This window comes from Cavia porcellus, unplaced genomic scaffold (genome assembly GCF_034190915.1).
Source record: "Cavia porcellus strain 051 isolate PalLab524CR breed Dunkin Hartley unplaced genomic scaffold, mCavPor4.1 scaffold_2, whole genome shotgun sequence".
NCBI lineage: Eukaryota > Metazoa > Chordata > Mammalia > Rodentia > Caviidae > Cavia > Cavia porcellus.
In genome coordinates this window covers 12,894,214-12,915,961 of record NW_026947485.1, presented here as the reverse complement: position 1 = coordinate 12,915,961, position 21,748 = coordinate 12,894,214, and the positions used below count along the sequence as shown (strand labels likewise).

The 21,748-nt window shown below is 38.3% G+C and overlaps 1 protein-coding gene across 50 annotated transcripts in view; it reads left to right on the top strand.

Annotated features, from left to right (window-relative positions):
* The window catches only part of Nrcam (neuronal cell adhesion molecule), a 269,654-nt gene that overhangs the window by 200,170 nt on the left and 47,736 nt on the right, over nucleotides 1–21,748 (top strand). For 35 of the 50 annotated variants that reach the window (XM_063238553.1, XM_063238417.1, XM_063238432.1 and 32 more), the window contains 6 exons: nucleotides 222–278; nucleotides 2,104–2,215; nucleotides 4,950–5,134; nucleotides 6,372–6,503; nucleotides 16,062–16,205; nucleotides 21,341–21,452. In XM_063238553.1, the coding sequence (XP_063094623.1) occupies nucleotides 222–278; nucleotides 2,104–2,215; nucleotides 4,950–5,134; nucleotides 6,372–6,503; nucleotides 16,062–16,205; nucleotides 21,341–21,452 (742 nt within the window). The remainder of the gene's footprint in view (nucleotides 1–221; nucleotides 279–2,103; nucleotides 2,216–4,949; nucleotides 5,135–6,371; nucleotides 6,504–16,061; nucleotides 16,206–21,340; nucleotides 21,453–21,748) is intronic. The other 15 variants (XM_063238479.1, XM_063238623.1, XM_003469785.5 and 12 more) reach the window with 1 other exon arrangement.

The following is a 21,748-nucleotide window of genomic DNA, read 5'->3' as shown; positions in this document are numbered from 1 at the left end:
TTTCCCTTGGCAGGTCTGCGTTTAAGAGCAGGGCTCCCATATTAGTGGTTGGGGGTGGCTAGCTGAATGAAGGAGTTAGCCATGTGCAGTATAAAGCAACGCTTTTACTTGGGGAGGATGGCACTTAGCACAGCTGTATATACACTTGTTTTGTAGCCCAATGGTTTTTGACCCTTCTCCCCTGTTTTTGTGCCCTCTTCATGATATTCTGTCTATTTCAGTGGATGAATTGAATGACACTATAGCTGCTAATTTGAGTGACACTGAGTTTTATGGTGGTGAGTTATGGTGATTGCAACTGATACTCTCTCCTTCATTGTAGACTTTAGTTCACTAACGTCACCTCCATGGCTATTTAACCTTTTATTTCTTTACGAAATTTCTAGTTCTATGTTTAATACCACTTGTATGAATGTATGTTTCTTATGAAATTTAGCTATCAACTTTCAAGCATGTCACTAAAACATTGTCCATGGTGTATGTATAATAATGAAACTTGTTATAGCTGTTTTCATGTAAAAACCATCTCCCTTGATTTGGAAAAAAAAATCCTTCATATATGTTCAGAATTATACCATTAGAACCATTTCTTTGTCCTGTTCATACACTTTTCTCATGAACTAAATAAGACTTGGCCAGGATACAATAACTTCTAGAAGCCTGACTCATCAGAGCTTTTAGCAACTAACAAATGGTTTTGTAGCAAGCTGTCACACTTTCCATCCATTTTCACATGACATTATTCAATATAACTAGCAATATTATTTTTCTTGATTTTTTTTTTAAAAACCAAGTCACTATCTTAAGTGGAGGTAGGTTTTTTTAAATGTGAAGCTTTTAACTTCATCCCTTTAAACTGAAAAAAAAAAGTGTTTCCTGAGGAAAAATGTGGCTCTCAAATATAAAATCTGTCAGTGAATAAGTGTTCTGGACCTGGAATCCTCTTAATTATCCATAGAGCAGCATTTCTGCTTTATTAAATTTTCACCCTTGAAATACGAATTTTACAGTGTCATCAGTGACATGATGCCTTATATTACCTGTTAATATACTCCTGAAAAACATGGCCCTCAGACTATTCCAAAAGTGATTTTAGAGAAGGCTCCCACAATCTTTGACTCTTAAGAGCATTAATTTCTCTTAAATAATAAGAGGTATTATGTGGTACAGTGGTCAGTGTTTTCTTCTGAGAAATAAGAATATTCATATAGATCCAAAAGTTTCCTTCAATTTTTTGTGAGGATCAGATATTTACTCCAAGTTGAAACTCTGAAGGACCATAGAACCTTAAGATGTGCGAACTTCTGCTTCCGGCTATTCTGAGAGGCCTTCAGAAGATGAGGCCATGTTTTAGGAAAGTCCACACAGAAAAGCAGGTGGCCTGTACAAATATCCCTAAGATCTCTGACCTGGTTCATCTTCATTTTGTCATTGAGGAAACTGATCTTCTACCTGTTCACTCATTTATTGAGTAGTGCTGGGAAGTGAACCCAAGGTCTTGCTCGTGCTAGGCAAACGCTCTACACTGAGCTATAGCCCTAGCCCATCGTTATTCTTAATGTAAGGTGTACAATTTCCCAGACCTCCGTCAGTAACTCTAGCTTTGCTTTATTTTCCATAATCCTTGCAGCTTGCAAGTCTTGCTATATTAATTAGTGGAACTGGCTGTATATTACCCCCAGTGTAAAGCAAAATACCTCTTTCACAATGATACCTTGCTAAAAACCCTAAAATCTTTTAGAAGATAGATAGCAAATTTTTGCTTTGATCAGATCACTAACATTAAAGAATGTGTAATTTAAAGACATGCACAGACAATTTGTAAAAGTCAAAGAAAATTTGTAAAAACCTAACCTTAATTTTTAAAAAAGAGGCTAAGAGTCCTTACTATAAGAACTTGGACAATCCAAGTTGTTTCTGTTCCTGGCTTACCAGCTGAGTGATGGCCATTTGTAAGGCAGAGAATGGTTGTGTGTTGCTTGACATAATCAATGTTAAATGGATTTGAACAGGAATTAGGATTTTTAGACAGATTTTTTGACAGTAACTGTGTCTATAAATGCATATTCATGATTTTAATGCATATTGATTTCTTCTTTGCAGCTAAATCAAGTAAAGAGAGGCCACCAACATTTTTAACTCCAGAAGGCAATGCGAGTCGCAAAGAGGAATTAAGAGGAAATGTGCTTTCATTAGAGTGCATTGCAGAAGGCCTGTGAGTTCATACTTTCAGTCCCCATGCACAACTCTTATAAAAATATAAAAGACTGTCAGAGGCATTCAATGTCATAAGAGTCATTGTCTTATACTAATTCCACCAACCGTCAAAAACAATTTAATCATTATTTCCAAAGCAGACTGTATGAATCTTGTGATATTGTTAAATTATTTTGTTAATGTAATGGTGTTCATATTGAAATAGGTAATAGTCATGTTATGATCACTGTGTTATAATAATGGAGTATAATTTTTCACTTTGGTAACAATCACCTCGAAACTAAGCAGCTTAAAAATAATAGTTGTTGACCATTGATTGTTTATATAGCAACTGCAGGGTGCTTCTACTGTTAACCAGTGAAGTTAAGCATGCGCATGCATCTCCTGGGCTGTGGGTTTCTGTCTCCCAGGGTCTTTTGGCTCCATGCTGGGACAACTGAGCTGATGGCTCTGAGTTTCTAACAGTCCTTCTGTGGCTCCTTCTCCTAACAGCAGGTGCGCGCAGGCATTTCAGGCTCTACTCTCCCAGCTGGCACACTCTGTCCCTTCCATCTTTCCCCACTAGCAGGTCAACCTTTGTTCTTTGAAATACCTCATCCAGCACATACACCTCAGAGCTGATAGGCATTGCAGGGAGACCTCCCCAACCCACCGCCCATACAAGAGCAACGGTTAGTTTAGGACATTAATGGTGAGTTCTTAAGAGTCTGGTCTGGAGCCTCACATCAGCATGAGCATGTTTACCGATATTCTCAAATGGGAGTCCAGAATCCTGCCTCAACATTTGAAAATCCGTGCTGTCCCAGCCAGGTCCTTTGGGTGATCTCACACCGTTTGCTCATCTGGGAGGAGCTGTGCTTCAGCAGGCGTGTGGAGGCCTCTGCTGGGCACGTGTGGAAATCGCAGGATACACCCGGACTCGCACTGAAAACTAGCGACTCCACTTTTTAAAATGTAACAATAAAATCCATATTTTCCATCAGAACTTTTAAAAAACTTTTGATTTTCATCATTTCATTAGAAAGTGGTTTAACGGCCAAACTCCAGCCTGTTGAGAGCAGAAGTGCTCATTTTCACTATTTAGTGACTCATCTTCCCACAGATGAATGATAAGTTGAATATCCCTTTTCTGAATTATCTAGGACCAGAAGTGTCTGGGACTTCAGATCTTTTTGTTGTTGTATTTTGGAATATTTATAGAGGCTTTACTAGTGGAATTTCAACAAGACTCTTAAAAAGTTTTCAGATTGTGGAGTAATTTGGACTTTTTGTTTTTTGGATTAGGTGTGCTCAATCTGTTTTATATAAATAAAATACACAATAAAATACAGGTGGTATTTGGAAATTTCACAAAGCCCCAGAAAAAATTTTTAAAACTTTGGAATGCTGTAAAACCAGAAGACTCTACCACTTGTAAACCAACAAGCATTAGACTCATAGAATCAAAATATTACTAATTCAGTTGAGTAGTAGCCCTCCAAAACAACCCATGGCTTTGTAAGTTATGACCTATTATATTTGTTCTTCTAGCCCTGTCCCATCTCACCTTCATATCCATGAAATGAAAATTAGTTTTTAAAATTTAATCAGATGTTTAAAGTGATTCTGCGTCTTCTACCATTTTTAAATTCACAGCATATTTTAATTTTGGAAGCTATATAATATATATATATATATTTCATCAAATATATGTATTCACACATATATATGTTTTCTTGGTTATTTCTATTTATCCAAACCAAAATCATTGTTGCGGACTGTTAGTTAAACCTACTTGCATTGCTAACGGTGAGTATTGAGATTTTAGAGGGCCATCATCATTCTTCCTTCATCATCTTCCAAACACACAAATTAATACCAGTTTCATGGTTTAGTGCTTAACCAATGTTGGTGTTGAATGACTTACCCTCAGGAAAACCTTCTAAAGTTGTTAGATCACATCAAGCTTTCTTAGCCCCATTAAGACAACTAATAAAACTAAGGCCCAAAGAGATCAAGGATCTGTGGTCAGAGAGAAATTTAAGGTCAGGGCTGAACTTGGAAGATCTAATTCCAACCCTATATTTCTTTCACCTTTTTCCATATTTCTTGATTCAATAAGAAACACGGTTGGGGGAGAAGTAATAGAATATTATTAACTCAGCCTATTCTTAATAATTGCTATAGTAATTTTGACTATCTCTAGCAATTAAGTTGGAGAATGCTGATCCTCTAATCACTTAATTCACATCATCAGATAGTCTCTTGTAAAACAAAAATTACTTCCATCTAATATGGAAATGTGTGTGTAAGTTCATAGACACACATATGCATGTGAGCTCTTACACTATGCATTTTTAACTCTAGCTGATAAAAAATTATAACTAAGCATCTTTAACTAATGGTAATAATACCTTCATAATACCTTCATGTAAGAATGTCTAGGAGTTCCTCACTGAGCAAAATGTTGAAGAAAATAAAGTTCCTTCAGTAAACAGCTCAAGCAACACTGTGCTGTTGGGGTTTAGGGTGTGCTATAAGTTAATATGGTTCTGACTGTGTGAAAACATTAACTTGCCCTTTCAAGTATAGGTTTTAAACATTACTTAGAAAAGTGTGACAATTCAAGTATCTGTAGGATTTCATATTCTTTATGGATTCTTATAGGATTTATTATAAATTTGCATGAAATATACCCTCAAAAGTAGTCACACGTAAACTTTTCTTTACCATATCATTGTTTATTCTATCAGACCTACCCCACTTATTTATTGGATAAAAGAAGATGGAACACTACCTGCTAACCGGACCTTTTATCGGAACTTCCAAAAAACCTTGCAGATTATTCAAGTTTCAGAAGCAGACTCTGGAAATTACCAATGTATAGCCAAAAATACACTAGGAATCATTCGTCATACCATTTCTGTCACTGTCAAAGGTATATCATTATATTAAATGTCTTCCTCTTGCTTCATGAAAGGCTCTGAAATTCAATTTAATATGCCTTTGTCATGTTCTTCAATAGTGAAATATGAATTTGTATCAGTATTCATGGTGCCTTGAAACTTTTCTCATTGCTATCAATAATGCATGTATACAAAGTTAAAGATTGGCTCCTTCAAATCTTTCTCACAAAGGAATTCCAGTTAGCAAAGTTTACAGGAATAAAAAAAAAAACCAGAAAATTACCATTATAACCCAATCATGATAATCGCTTCAGGAAAGAAACACTAATAAGATTTAGGATTAGTGAGTGAAACTTTTAAAAGAAATAAGATATTTGCATAACTTCAAAGTGCCGTGGAGTACTTTTAATATATGTCCACTAATTCTTTAATATTTGTTTCTCAAAGAAGTGGAGCTTACTTCCTTTCCTCTTGAATACGGGCTACATTTAGTGGCTCACTGCTGACCAACAGGTTCCGCAGTGCAGAAGAGTAGTAGGTTTGCAGGGGAGACAGCTGGTAGGCACCACCTTAACTAGTAAGAGGTCAGGTTGATCTCACGTCCTGCCTGAGCTGGTGCAGTCAGAAGGGCCACCACCACCTGAGTCCAAAACCCAATACCTCAGTCTAACCAGGAGATACATCAGGCAAATTCTGGGTGAGAGATATTCTACCAAAGTACAGATTCATGTCAAGATCATGGAAGACAAGGAAAGACCAAGAAACTGCCTCCTCAGAAGATACTAAGAGGACAGGACAAGTCAGTGCAGTGTGTATCTGGGACAGGATCCTGGAACAAAAATAAGATTTTGGTGGAAATACTAGGCAAACCATAATAGAACCTGTAGTTTTGTTAATAGCATTATAGCAATGTTAATTTCTTATTTGACAACTACAGATGTTGCCATTAGAAGAACCCGAGTGAAGGAAGTATGGGAATTCTCTATACTACCTTTGCAACTTTGCAAGAATAAAAAAAAATTGCTTCCTAGTTTTATAATTATAGGTATTTTATGGGTCTTTGATTTTAAATTTGTGAATCTTTTAATACTCTTTTGAATACCCAAAGTGCTCTTGGAAACATTGCTTATAAATCTATTCACTCCGAAAAAAACTGAGACTAGATCTTTTATAAAATATGTATATTTATTTTTAAAATAGCTCAGTATATTCTTTACTGTGATACTGTCTGAGTCAGATTTTTGGTCTGTTTTTATTCCTTCAATCAAGCGGCTCCATATTGGATCATGGCACCCCGAAACCTTGTGCTGTCCCCAGGTGAAGATGGAACCTTGATCTGCAGAGCTAACGGCAACCCCAAACCCAGAATTAGCTGGTTGACAAATGGAGTTCCGACAGAAAGTAAGTTTCTTCATTGGCTCTAGTTGCAGAATATTCCCAGAGCATATCTACTGCCTCTCCAGGCAGGTGGTGATGAATAGTTCTGATTAAGGAAGGAAACCATATGTAGGTTAAACAGATGCCTTTGAAGATTACCTTTGAAGTTTTGTTGCTTTTAAATAGTTTGTACTTTAAAATAATGGTGTATGCATTGATCAGGACTTCACAGTATTTCCCATTTTTACTTGGATCTTGGGGAAAATGACGGGGTCAGAAATAAACACCACCAAGCATTCAGATTATCTTCTTTGTTCACAACAAGTGATGTGTGGAAACTTCATAGGAATCAGCGGAGATGGGCAGGGAGGCTAGGCAGAGAGCTGGCAGTGGAAGAATGAGAAACACAGCTGCCTAAGTTAGAGTTTTCAGTCCTCAGAGTAACCCGGGTATCTCATTTATCCGTTCTTCACAAATCACTGCCATATTTAATACCACAAGAACAACCTGGCCCTGACCCTGTTCAGTCTTCTCCCAGTTTTTCCTCCCCAAGTGTTAGCTAACATTATTCTTTTTTTTTTTTTTTTAACTAACGTTATTCTTGAGCAAAACTTAACGTCCCCGGCTTGCCACTAAGCCATTGTCCCTGTTGCTGCTCCCCTCGCAGCTCCTTCCTGTTAGTCAGCTTCTTCAGCCTGTTACTATGCTGCCTACAGTGGTCCTCCAAAGGGTGACCATGGGCCTCTCCCTTAATCTTCAAAACCTCAGCAAAGAAAACTTGTTGAAAGACTTGAAGATACTAGAATCAAACTACAGTAAAAGAAAAAAAGAAGTTCAAATGAATCGCACATCACTGCCCTTGGAATCTAAGCCATGCCCATGAATAGAGAGCTCACCAAGCTGTTCTTTTTCTCCTTTCCTCCAGCCACTATTTACCACTGTCTGTTCCCACCAGGAGAATCTTTGAACATTTTTTCCCTCTTGAAGTTCAGACGTCCTCCAGACTCATAGAGGGAAAGAAAATCAGTTCTTGCTTTAAACCCAGCCTCACAGTCAGTATCAGGATCATCTGCAAAGATATCCTTTAATTACACTGAGAATAACCTTCAGACTTATAATGGAAAGCAGGATGACTCCTGATGGTCTCTGTATCAGAATCAGGTATCAGTTCTGCTTCTTCATAACCAGAAGCTCCATTGAACTGACTTCCCTGAAACTGACTGTGCTTCCTAAGATGGATCAGAAAATGGTCAGATTTAATATGCCACAAGTTCCTGTTGCCCATCATCAAGGTGTGACTGAGTAATCCCACCCTGTTCCATAATTATTTACTGGAACATTATTGGGGGTTCCCTTATGTCATGAAGTGCAGTAGATGTCAAATACTTTGAAACAGTCAGTTTGTCTTTACTGCTAGATCAGCTATATTCACAGATTCTAAAGAGGCCAGTATATGGGGTTTATGTACTTATATTCAACCATCTTCACCATGATCTGGTTAAGGAATTTATCCAGGGCATTTTGTGGTTGTCTATCAGAAAACTTTGCCATTCTCAGAGGATTATGAGTGAAAACTGAGATTTTTTTTAAAAAAGTACTAGAAAGCTCAGAACTGAAAGAAAGCTTACGGTACAATATGTGATTTTCTTAGAAATGCATCTAGAATAGCAATAAGTGATAGAGTGTGCTTGGCACTTTTTCACCATGGTTATTTGTTTGTTTGTTTGTTTGTTTGTTTGTTTGTTTTTTCAGCTCACAGCATCTTTATGATTTATAGAAGGGTAAATATGCTTCTAAGATCTCTACTCAGCAAAACAGACAAGGAGGAGGGTACTCGCATCCAGCCACTCAGCAGGGAAAACAGGGAGCCAGGGGACGAGGAAGGAATAAATCCTTGCACTTGGCAGACAAAAAGCAGATCTAAGCAGGGACGATTGAGATCTATGTGGGAAATTAAATAATGTCTAATCTTTCCTCCCAGTTTGCTTGTCAGTCCTTGCAAGTTACCTGTCTTCTTGCTGCTATAACAAAGTACCTTTGACTGGGTAACTTATAAGCCACAGAAATTTATTGTTTATAATCAGGATAGGTGTTCTGTAATGAAGATACCCACAGAATTAGTGTCTGGTGATAGCTCATAGGTGCTGCCTCTTATACATGCTCACGTCATTCATGCAAGAAGCAAACAGGCTCCCTCAAACCCTTTATTAGGCCACCAGTTTCATTCCATGATGCTGGAACCCCCTGTGATTTGATCACTCCTCAAAGGCCATTTCCACTTAATACTGTCACCCTGAGAGTTAGGTTTCAACACTTAGCCTATAGTGCCAGTGTAGCCTGTGAGGGCACCCTGAACTCTAGTTGTATTAAGAGTTTTGAAAATGTACATGTAGACACTCCTGTCTTTTAAATAAAAGTTTGCAAGGGGCCTGCTTAAGGGGAAAAGGACAGTGATCCCAAGGAAACAAGTTAGGCCCTTCTACCAGAATCCCAAATCACCCAGCCAGGTCCAGAGCAGGAATCTCTCAAATCAGATCCAAAGCAGTTTATTTCTTCCATCCCAAAAATATTTTTTAAGTCTCCTTGGGACAGAATAAAGGAGGCTGAGTGGATAAGATGGAAATTTTCCAGCTCCTGTAGGCCAGGTAACCTCTGTGTACCTCACAGCAGACATTCTGGCAGTGTGCAGGGAAGTGACGGACTGTTGAGGACTCTGCCCACTCCCTGCATGATGGCACTGAAAGGCACAGTCATTCCCTGCTCTTGCCTTCAGCAGATGCTCCTTGTATGCCTCCTGCTGAGTGCCCTCTGGGGAGGATACCAAGTCATGCTACCTGTGTCCCAGGTGGACATGACCATGCCCCCACTGTGCAGTGACCTCCCTAATCCAAATAAGGATAAACGAGGAAGCAAACTGTCAGAAACATCAGTAGAGGTTCGAGGAGTCTTCTTGTGCTTTTCCCTTTCCACTCTGCTTGGTAGTTGCCCTATGAATTTAGAGAATCCCATAAACAGAATTGCCTCTGAGGGAGGTTTGGGGACCATTCTGGAAATGGGAAAGTGTTTGTTTTCTGCGTTGGGCACCCCACAGATGCACTTCCAGGGCATGGGGGGAAGGTACAGAAAGATGTGAAGGGGCAAAGGTAAGACCAAAAGCAAAATCAGCCACAAGGGCACTGAATGAGTTTGGAAAGGATCACTAACCTTCATTGGGGGCTACTAGCAATGGCCCCAGAAGCTGCTGGGGCATGAGCTGATTTTCTGGCAACACCTTCTGCCCAAGAGACTGCAGAAACTGGGTGGGCCAGCTGCTGGGGAGAGGAGCCAGGGAACAGCTGTGCCTCCGCAGCACCACCCTGCTGGGAACCATGCAGCATCCTTGCCAGGTGCCTGGGGTTCATCCTCTGAGCCGCACAGAAGAGACACAGTCAGGAGCCCGTACTGCCAGACACACAGCCTCCCACTCCTGATTTGTGGGCATCTGCCAAGAACACCAGCCCCTCCTCTCCCCCACAGACTCTGGCTGCTGAGTGCACACAAATGCTGTCCATGGAGAACCAGGCTCAGGTCGGGGGGAGTGTGATGTCAGACTTGGATTTTGCTAGCAATGTGTGATGCCATTGATTTGTGACTGTGTTTTCAGACTTGGAGCCTCCTGTTCTACAAAACTGGAAGGATTACTTCCAAAAGCACTTGGGCTCATATATCAGTGGCTTCTAAAGCTGCTCAGCCTCTCTCCTCAAACACTTGTAGAATTACTTAAAATTTCCTTTGAAAATAACAGGTTGTGTTAAATATGGAATTTGCCTAAAACCATCCAGAATAGTTTTAAAACAATCTACAGAAGTCAGAAATAACACAGTCGTAAGAGCTGGTGCTGAAGGCAGAGCTTTGTTTTACTGTGTGACTTGCAATATCCTAGAGGGACGAAGGCAGGCCCACAAAGAAAAAGAACTTGCTACCAGGAAGGCAAGAAAAGCATTTCCTAACCCCAGGAAGTCACTTTGCTGGACTCTGGAGTCACTCTTAGATGCATGCTTGTAAGTTCCTCCTTTGGCTTTTTGTCTTTCCCATGCCACCCTGGTGGTAGTCTCCAAGGCCGAGGCTGTGGTCAGCATGATCCCTATCCAACAGGTAGCAGGAAAGGCTGATAGTGGTGGACCTTTAATGTTCCACCATGTGAGTTATGTTGGATCTCCACTCTCCTGCAAAGATCCAACTATTTTTATATTAAAGGGCCTAGTTCCTCTCAGATATGAGGAGGAAAGGGAACTAAGAACATGATAAAGGGCATATCTCTTGTCACAGTTGAACATTTTGCTGACCCTGAATGGAGAGATTGAAAATTAGTGACCCTTGGTAAGCAGCCAAGGGAGTGGAGGCCTAGTCTATGATAGTCCTAACATTCTTTTGATCCTTCTTCCTTTTCACAAAAGTGAAGGGCTCAGTTGGCATCTGCTTATAAGTGATGCAGTACAGTAAGGATAAAGACAGAGATTCAAGTGTTAACCCCGATTGGTTCTACATTATGGCTAAATGTTCATATTCCAGGAAATACTTACAAAGTTGAACAACTCAGAAAACCTGAGTATCAATCTCAAACAATTGAATGCTCCCATCTATAGTTTCTCATACCCAAAATGTGTTTACAGTTGTGCCTTGGTTGACAAAATTAACTCGTTCCAAAATTCTAGAAAAGATGGCCACATTCATGTTCATGCAGGAAGGATGGCTGCAGTCATGACTGTCACCTGATGCAGAGTTCACAAAGAAAAACAAAATTTTTCCCAGTGTTTCTGTTTGTGAACCAAACTGTTTTCAAACCAAAGTATTCATGAACTGAGGTCTCACTGTAATGTATTACTACCTGATTAAACTAACTGATAAAATTCTTTGTAAAATACAGTTATTCAACAGAATGTAAAAACATTCTAAAGATTGATAGTACTTATAAGGTGGTATTATTATTATTATTCTCATTAAGTGTTGGAAATATTTGTAATTTTAGCCATGTCAGGAAAGTTAGACCAAAAAATCTGTTTCTGAAAGCTGTCACCCTAGTGCTAATCTTGCCTTTGGGGCTTATAGTTGTATATCAAGAGACCATTCTCTTAAATTTCTTTTTCCCTTGTTCATTTATAGCAAATGAAATTAGTTGTTCTCAGAATTAATTATTATTCTCTTAGATAATTTAGGTTTGCAAGCTAGTGAGTCACTCCCATCCAGCAGCCAGAACAGTGTCCAAAAGCTTCAAATGTCTCAGTATAGTGATTCTGTTCTATGTCCAGCTACCTATGGAGACTCCATATGTCACTGTGCCAGTTTCTGAGTTTGTTTGCATCTCTTTAAGAAGTGCTTTAGGAAAATGTAGTTCAGACCCCCATGGAAAGAGATCTACTTACTCATTTCTCATTCCTAACGTATAACTGTTTTATTCCTAAGTATCTTGCCAAAAACAAATATTTGAAGACTGCTCCATGTAGCATAAATAAGGCAGATAGAGTCAGATATCTTTCAAGGAGAGAATGTTTTCCCAAAGAGCTGATACCAAAGAAAAATGTAACTGAGAGCTACAGAAACGTTTTATGTCTGTGACTGAGTAATCTCCACTTGCAGAAAATTGCCCTCTGGCTTTGTCAGTTGAGCTATATCTCAGTGATCATGGTAGTATAACTTTTATTATTATTGTTAAAGTGTATTTGCATTGCTACACAATATGTCTGCAAGTCATTTTCATCTTGCGAAAACTGGAACCCTATGCCTATTCAACATCAGAGGGTGGATCTGACTTTTAAGGGTTCATATAATCAGGGAATGTGGGGAGCTTTTTCCCACAGCCTGTCATCCACAGGCTCAGAGAGATTTGGCTCAGAGCTCTGCCTGTGCATCATAACATCTGCATGCCTGGTGCTGTATTCCTCCACCTGGCGTATTTGCAGGGTAGTTGATACCAAAAGTCCACTGCAGATTACCAACACAAGTGCCCAAAAGCTGGGTCTACAAGTGCAAAAAATAATGGACAGAGTCTCCAGAAATGCTTCCTTATTGGGCCAGTCGATGGGTGTCTCTCACAGTGTGCGAGTCAGAAAGACCCTGGTAATACAAGTCTTGGGATCCAAGACAAGGATCATGGACCATCCTAACACACACTGCATTTTCAGTTAATGTCATTCTCAATAAGAATGTAAATCACTTTCTCACAATTAGGAAAAATACCTGATGCCCATAACATAAAGGAGGAAAGGCTTAGTTTGGCTCATTGTTTGGAGAGGTTTAAGTCCAGAGTGTGCTGACTCCTAGGCAGCATGGCCGAGGGGCATCACAGAAGAAAAGCTGCTAACCTCAAGGCGACTAGGAAGCAGAGCATGAAAAGAAGAGCAAGGAAGGAGATGCACCCTTCATGTCTTACTCTCCTTTTCCAATCAGCTGTACACCAAGCCAGGAGTAGTATCCCCATAAACTAACCCATCTCTGAACACATGAGACTTTGGGAGGATATCCAGATAGAAGCCATAACATAGGCTCATGGTTTCCTGCTACACTCATAGGCCAGTGTCACACTGCAATCCTCTACAATCTTTTTTGGTAAATCTATAGCCAGTTGGAGAAATTATTGCTCATACATAAGAACATAGTTGTAAGAACATCTTATCATGCTCTTACTGTTTATTTTTCTGAAATTCTGTATTGTTTCTACCCTTTTTTTCTTTCTCTTTAAATAAAACATTTTTAAAAAGAACATAAAAAAGAACATCTTATCTTGCCTGCTCAAGAATAAAGGCATTAATCACTCCACAAAGAGTAGCTTAGAAATTAAGAGTTTTAGGAATCCTTGAAAGCTAACTAAAAACTTTGTTCTAAGCCTTAATTTATGGTGCATTAATTTTTTTTGTTGCTTGCCGCACAGAATAATGATGTTCATTTTGAAAAATCGGTACCTATAATGTGATATATCTTGATCATTTTCAATTCCCTCTTACCCTCCTTTCTGTCAGCTCCCTCTGATGCTTTTCTCCATCTCCAAGAGTTTGTCTCTTTAGAATATTCTGATCTGAAACATCTAAAAGATTTTTAGGCTATAAATGTGATGGAGTATGTGGTAGATAGAATAATGCACTGTCAAAGATGTCCACATCCTCATCACTGAAGGCTGTGAAAATCCTACCTTACATGGAAAAAGGAACTCTGCATATGTCAATTAAGGGTAAGGACCTTGGAATGGTCCTCAGGTATTCCAAGATTTGGAGCCAGTTTAATCACACAAGCCTTCAGAAGCCAAAAGCCTTACCTGACTGTGGTCAGAGATGAATGTGACTACAGAGGAATGGTCAGAGAGATGCAGTATAGAGGCCTTTGAAGATAAGAAGAGAAGATGGGTTGTGGAATATGGAGAGCTCCAGGACATCGAAGGCGCTAGGGCATGGGTTTTTTTTGTTTGTTTGTTTTGTTTTGTTTTATTTAAAAGGTAAAAGAGAAAAAAGCAGAACAAAACAAAACAGTGTAAGGGTACAAGTAATTCAAAACTACAAAACAACAACAAAAAAACAGTAAGCTATCACCAGTTAATAGATTACATGCTATCATCTTAGAAACGGTGTTTCAGGTCACAGGATCAAAGCATACAAAGTGAACATTCAAACAGTGAGACTGCAAATAGTTGTGTTCAGTAATCCAATCAAAAATATTAATATGGTCTTCTATTTAACACACCTAAACACCCTTGTTGTTGTATCCTTTAGGGCACTTTTTTTTTTCCCTCTCTTTATTACAATAAAATTTACACATTTTGGGTTTTATTGTTCCCTTAGATCTTATTACTTTTTTTTGTAAGAGAATAAAATCAAGCATGATAAAACAAAGCTGTCAGTAAAACCAAGGATAGACATAGCACATGATGTAAAAACAGAGTACAAGGTTATCAACAATGGTTACCATAATGCCTCTTGCTTCCTTAAGAATTGTCTATCTCGGGGGCTGGGGATTTAGCTCAGCGGCATAAGCGCCTGCCTTGCAAGCAGTCAGTCATGAGTTCGATCCCTGGTACCGGTAAAAAGGAAAAAGACAAAAAAAAAAAAGAATTGTCTATCTCATTAGGTATTATAAAGTTGAACAAAACAGTAGAGAACAAGACCAATAAAACCTAAACATTGTAAATCTTACAGAAACTCAAAAGAGGATAATAGTCAAACCAGAATGGGCATCATAGTGAATCTTACTGCCTTCAAAGTAGTTGCCTATCCTCTGATGCTTGATACTTTCATACAGAGCAGAATAGAGTCTAATCAGTTAAAACAAGATAACAGGGGTATTGACACCAGGACCTCCAGAAAGAACACAACCCTGCCTTACCTTGATTTTGGTTTGGGAAGACCCATGTCAGCCTTCAAACCTGTAGAACCAAATACTATAGTAGTAAATCTGTGTTGTTTTAAGCTAAGTTTGTGGTCAATTGGCATAATAGACCACAATAGAAAACTATTACAAAATGAATAAACACAATTCTTTTAGTGTGTGTAACAAAACAAGGATGAATAACTATCGTTTGCTTTATTTTTATTGAAGTGAATTAATAAATCACAAGTGAACCAAATCTTTTTTATTTCAAAGTGATAGAATTCTCCATGAAGGGATAAGTACATCTTAAATGAACATCTTTTTCTCATCACCTAAGGGGAAAAAATAGTGTTTAGAATAAAAGTAAAGCCCTCTCAACTGGCTCTAGGTGCCAAATGCAGCTTCAGAGAAAGAAATGCTGTTATTTAGTTTTGGTTTTGATCAGCGTGCTGAGACCGTGTACTTTTAAAGCAGTGTAAGGTCACAGCGTAGGGCTTAACACTCACAAAACAGGAATTCATCTCTAATAGCACAGCAGTTCCAAATTGTTGGGCATGACTTAGAGTAAATCCTCACATATTATATTACCCAGCCAGTTCTATTCCACTTCAGCAAGGATAAATCCTGGTCTTAACATGTTTTAAGTACTTGAGGGATTTAGTTGAAAAGGCTGTCTTTAAGAGAAATTTTACACAATTGATTTCTACTTCAGCTTCAGGAATTTCCAAAGCAAGAAAGTAATTATTTTTACTTTTGATAATCCACCTATACATATGTATGCATCTCTTTATTTGTTTCATGAAAAGGCACTTAAAAGGGACTGGATGAGCTGGAGTATTCTTTTTTTTAACTAACTATTGCTTTTCTCCTTTTAATGATTAACTGGATCCCTCATAAATAATCAGTCTGTTAGTGAACAAGACAGTATTTTTCTGAATTGTTGCAATTTTCACCTAACCTTGTCTTCTGTGCATCTCTCAAAATAATACACCATTTTACAGAATCAACCCATTGAAGACTCAGTGAATAATGAGCATAGATGTGTGCTGATATGTAATAGCTAAATTCTGATAAGGAAATAATGTCGGCATCTGCCTGGATTCTAGTCATCTTCTTGCTACATATGCCTAGATCAATCTGTATTTGTGTCTTACTTATACAGGGTAGACCTCAAGATTTACCAGTCTAATATACATCTATTAAGCAGAGAGAAACTAATCATTACTTTCTATTTTTACACTGAAACAGTTGCTCCTGATGACCCCAGCAGAAGAATAGATGGTGATACCATAATTTTTTCTAATGTTCAAGAAAGATCGAGTGCAGTTTATCAGTGTAATGCTTCTAATGAGTATGGATATTTACTGGCAAACGCATTTGTCAACGTGCTTGGTAAGCTCTCCCTTTATTAAAGACATGGCAAATTAAATTAATGACTGCTGTTATTTTCTACTCATTCAGCAAGAATATAAGGAATATATGAAGGTGGATAAGGTGCAGACTCTGCCCTGAGAATACTACAGTGTGATCTTAGTGTTCCTTCATAACAGGTTTTCGTAATGGCACATTCTTTGTTGCAGGAATAATCAGCCAGGCTCTTCCATCCACAGATGGAACCCCTCAAAAGGAAAATAACATTTGTCTGCTATTAGCAACTGAATATTATTTCTATTCCGGCCTTAGAAACTGATTAAGTTCAATAATACTTGTATGATTCTGATTTTTTAAAATAAACCCCTAATCATAGTGTTTGGCCTTTATCTAACTTGGGGTATACATTTACTGAATTTAAACAGATATATTGAGAAAATTTATGATAAAACATAGGTCTCAAGCATATTCTGAAATGGTTGGCTTATGTGAATGCTCTATTTATATTATTTGAGAAACTACCAAAAATCACATGTATTAAAATCTATGCAAGAATTATATGCTATTATACTTCAACTGTTTAATATTTGTATATGCCTTTTTCAAACAAATTTAACACCAGGAAGCCAACCATACTTGGTCTTTTTCCTTTATGCTTGAAGTGAAGGTCTTTCTTTAATCATACAGGGAGCGAACCAGTTAAAACCCTGGTGGAGGCTGAGAAGGCAGTTTTGACTCTGGTTTCATTTTACAGTCTCTACTTCCATGAGTTGTACTTGTTTAGGCTCTACATATATAAGTGAGATCATGCAATATTTGTCTTGCTGGGTCTGGTTTATTTCATTCAACACAATGTCCTTCCATGTTTGTCCATGTTGTCACAAACAACAGGATTTTCTTCTTTTTAAGGCTGAAAGATTATCTTTTATCTTCTTTTATAGTAACCATTCTGACAGGTATCAACCAATAGTCAGGTCATTGTGGTTAAAGTTTGCATTTTTCCAATGACTAATGATATTGAGTTGCGTTTTTTTTTCACATACCTGTTAGTCGTTTGTATGTCGTCTTTTGAAAAATGATTAAGTCCTTTGTCCATTTTTAAAATCAAGTTGTCTCCTCGTCCTATTCCTTAAACTGTTTGAGTTCCTAAAATTTTGGGTTATTAATCCCCTATCAGATGTGTGGCATGTGAATATTTTCTCCCATCCCACCGGCTGTCTTTTAGGTTTGTTGTTTCTCTTTTTTTTTTTAAAGAGAAAAAGAAAAAAAAAAAACAGAAAAAGGGTACAAGTTATACAGAATTTCAGAAAAAATAAACAGTAGGAAATCACTAGTTAATAGATTACATATTGTTATCTTAGAAATAGTTGTTCAAGTTACAAAATTAAAGCATATAAAGTGGACTTCCAAACAGTGAGACTGCAAACAGTCCTGTTCAATGATCCACCAAAACTCAGTAATATTGTTATCTATCTTATACACTTAAATATACATGCAGTTATATCCTTTAGAGCACTTTCTTTTCCTCTCTTTTGTACAATGACAATGACACATTTTGGGTTTTATTACTCCCACAGTTCTTATTACTTTTTTTTGAAGAGAGGAAAACCAAATGTGACATAACAGAACAGAGTCAGTCAAATCAAAAGGATGAACATAATAGATAATGTAAAAACAAAATACTAGGTGATCAACAATTATTACCATAATGCCTCTTGCTATCTTAAAAAGAATTGCCTATATCATCAATTGTAATAAAATTGAACAAAACAGTAAAGAATAAAACCAAAACATTGGAGACATTCAAAAGAAGATAATAGTCAACCAGAATAGGCGTCATAATGAATCTTATTGTCTTCACAGTTGTTGCCTATACTTTCGAACTTGTTACTATCAAGCAAAGCAGAATAGGGGAAAATCAGGCAAAACAAGATGGTGAGAGCAATACAGGGTTTCAAATCAAGTTAATAGGAAATCAAAGTGGGTTACTATAATATATCCTGCTATTTTTTATTTATTTTTCCCTTAAAAAGATAAAAATAAAAAAGTAAATAATTTAAAAAAGGAGATTGAGATAAAAAAGGGCATAATAACAAAACAGCACAGGTCAAAACATAACCATTTAAGCAAAATAGTGTTTCACCACAAGATATCCTGACATAAAAATAGTTACCATAGTGTCTCTTTCCTTGAAATCTTTGAGTATAACTTCATATACTGCAGCACCAAACATATCAAGACAATGTAAAACCATTCAAGAGAATGACAGTATTACAGGGTATTTAGAACCAACTATCAGAAAAATGAACAATGGTTTCTGTATCATCTCCTTTTTTTTTTTTTTTTTTTTGTCTTTTTCATTTTTATCGGTACCAGGGATCGAACTCACGACTGCCTGCTTGCAAGGCAGGCACTTATGCTGTTGAACTAAATCCCCAGCTCCCTCATCTCCTTGTCTATAAAAGTTTTTGTTTATATTATCATATATAATAAAATCCAATAAGATACAACCTGTTAAGACTGATGGAGACAGAAGAACAAAAGCTTGATGGGACTTCAAAACAAGATGATACTAAATCAGCACTAGCTATTATGATGTCTTGTTTTCTCCAAAATTGCTGTTTCTACCATCCAACCTTCTGTGCCTCATTTCTGTTGAGCTCTTTTTCTGTCGTTGTCAGTTTGTCTTCTTCATTTCTCTTTCTGCTCCATTCATTGTGGCCTCTCTGCCACTATTTCTGGAATCTTGGTATTTTTCTTTTTTAGAATATCCTGCAGTATTCTCTGTAGAGTTGAATTGGTGGTTGCAAATTCCCCTAGTTCCTCTTTATCCTGGAAGCACCTTGTTTTTCCATCAATTGCTAGGGAAAGTTGTGCAGGATATATCAATCTTGGCTGGAGGTTATTATCTTTCAAAGCTTGAATTATTTCTCCCCATGCTCTTCGTGATTTGATGGTTTGTGCCGAGAAGTCTGCTGTAATTCTGATGGGTATTCCCTTGTAAGTGATCTGCTTCTTGTCTCTGACGGCTTTTAATATTCTGTTCTTATATTGGATTTCTGGTATTTTGATTATTATATGCCTGGGTGTAGCTCTGTTTGGGTTGTAGGTGGCTGGGGTCCTGTATGCCTCATACATCTGAGTATCTTTACCTTTTGCTAAATTAGGGAAATTCTCCTGGATTATTTCTGTGAATAGCTTTTGTAGTTCATTTGTTTGTGTCCCTACATCTTCTTTTATGTTCTTAATTCTTAAGTTACAGATCCTCTTATCATCTTCTAGCCTTTGTATTATTGCTGTTTGTTTCCTTGTTATTTTTAAGAAGTTTTTCATTTCATGCTCCCACATTACAAATCTGCCCTCCAGTTCAGATAATCTATCCTTAGTGTCTTTCAAGCTGTTATGCCAGCTTTCAGTAGAGTTTTTAGTTTACTGGTAATCTCTTTGAACCTGCTTCATGTATTCTATGTTTTCTCTATTTTTTTCCATCAAATAATTCTCCCTTTTTTTTTCTGTTCTTCCATTCCACCATCTGTTTTTTCTTGGGAGGTGCTTAGCATTTCTGTAACTATTCTACTTATACCTTGCTTTATTTCATTAAATACTTCACTTTTGAACTCGTCTGTGAGGCTCCAGAGATATCACTTTATGTCTGTTGGTACCATGTCTGATAGTGCATGTTTTGCCTGGGGGTTTAGCTCAGCGACATAAGCGCCTGCCTTGCAAGCAGGCAGTCGTGAGTTCGATCCCTGGTACCGATAAAAAACGAAAAAGACCAAAAAAAAAAAAAAAATGCAAACACTTGATAGTGCATGTTTTCTGTCCTCATTCTCCTTTGCATTTACTTTTCCTGGATCAGTGTTCCCAGGATTGGGGACTGAGGACCCTTTCTTGTTGCTCTCTCTTCCCGTGCTTTTTGTTCCTTCCATACAAGTGTATATAGGAGGCCCAGTTTTTTTCTTTGTCGATTACAGTTTGTTTGAATTGTGCTGGCTAGGTGTTCCCACCCACTGCAGTGTACTAGGGAGACACAGACCTGGGCAGCCTCTGCTGGGCCCGCCCCTCCAGGTCAACCTACCGAAGGCTTCACTGCTAGGGTGCACCACCAGGTGCTGGGACCTGGTTTGGGCTAGCCTACTGGGTCTTAGTCAGCAGTGTCACCCAGGCCAAGCGCTCTGCACCAATCCCGCTTGAGAGGGGAATATGCGACTAAAGTCACTGCAACGTCCTATTCCGGCTTGTCTGCCCAGTCCCAGAATGTCCTCTTTTGGAGCCTCCTAGTCTATGGAAGGGTCCCCGTTCCTCTCATTCACCACAGGTCAATGCAGGGCTCCCCACCAGTTGGGCTCTCAACTCTGTTTGCTGATTCCTGCTCTCAGAGCTTTCACGCATCTCTCTCCCTGTTGTGCCAATTTGAATGCAGCAGTGGCAGCAGGAAATTCAAATCACGGCTTCCAGAGGCATAGGTTCCAGCTTCTGCGTTGAGATTTTATATGTTCCGGTTATAGCACCAGGATTGCTTTTCTAGTTGGTTTCTCTCAGCTTAGTTTGTTCCTGGGTTGGCAGGGTACATCTCCCCTTGCTTAGGACTCCTCGCACCGCACCATTCCTGGATTCTAAGCTGGGTATCTCAGAGAGCCTCCGTAACTGCTGTTATCTATCTGCCTTGTTCTCCCAGAAGTCGAGGGTTTGTTGTTTTTTAGCTGTAGGAAACTTTTTAGTTCCCTCTTCTTTTCAGTCACCAAACTCACTACTCTACTGCTTTCTGCCAATTCTTGTGTCCTCCACCATCCCTGCCCACTAGGTAATGATGGCCTAGTCATTCAACATTTTTGTGTCAGACACTGTTCTGTAGTTACAGTGATTAAAAGTTTTTTTTCCGGGTGTCACAAAGAACTCACAGTATTAAAGGAGATACAGATAAGTAAATCAGTCATTAAACAATGTCTGGTGTTGAACTTGAGGAAAGTGGAAGGAAACCATGTTTTCTCTACCTTGAGTGACTGGTAAGTCATAGCTGATAGCGAACATAAGAGAAGAGACATGTTAGTTGTACTTTACTATAACACTTACTGACCTTAAAATAAAAAGCAGTAAATGCATGGTAAACCTAAAGTGTGTCCTAATAGTTATTGTACCTTTTGTAATGTTTTCAGCTGAGCTCCCACGAATCCTCACACCTGCAAACACACTCTACCAGGTCATTGCAAACAGGCCTGCTTTCCTAGATTGTGCTTTCTTTGGGTCTCCTCTGCCCACCATTGAGTGGTAAGTAATTACCTAATATGTTTTTTAATGCTCATATTTGCTAAAGCCTTTACGATTCTAAATATATTGGGTTGTAGTCAAATAACAAACACAAGAAATGCAGTGCATAACTATCATACTATCAACTACTGAATTCACTCATTTGCAAAGCTATATATAAATGGATTTTTTTACTTTAAGTCGGCTACATTTTATAATATCATTAGACATCCCCAGAGACTGTGTGACTAGAAGCTGGAGGGACTGGTTGTTGAAAGACTCCTTGATAATAAAGTATCCTGAGGAATAAGGAAGAG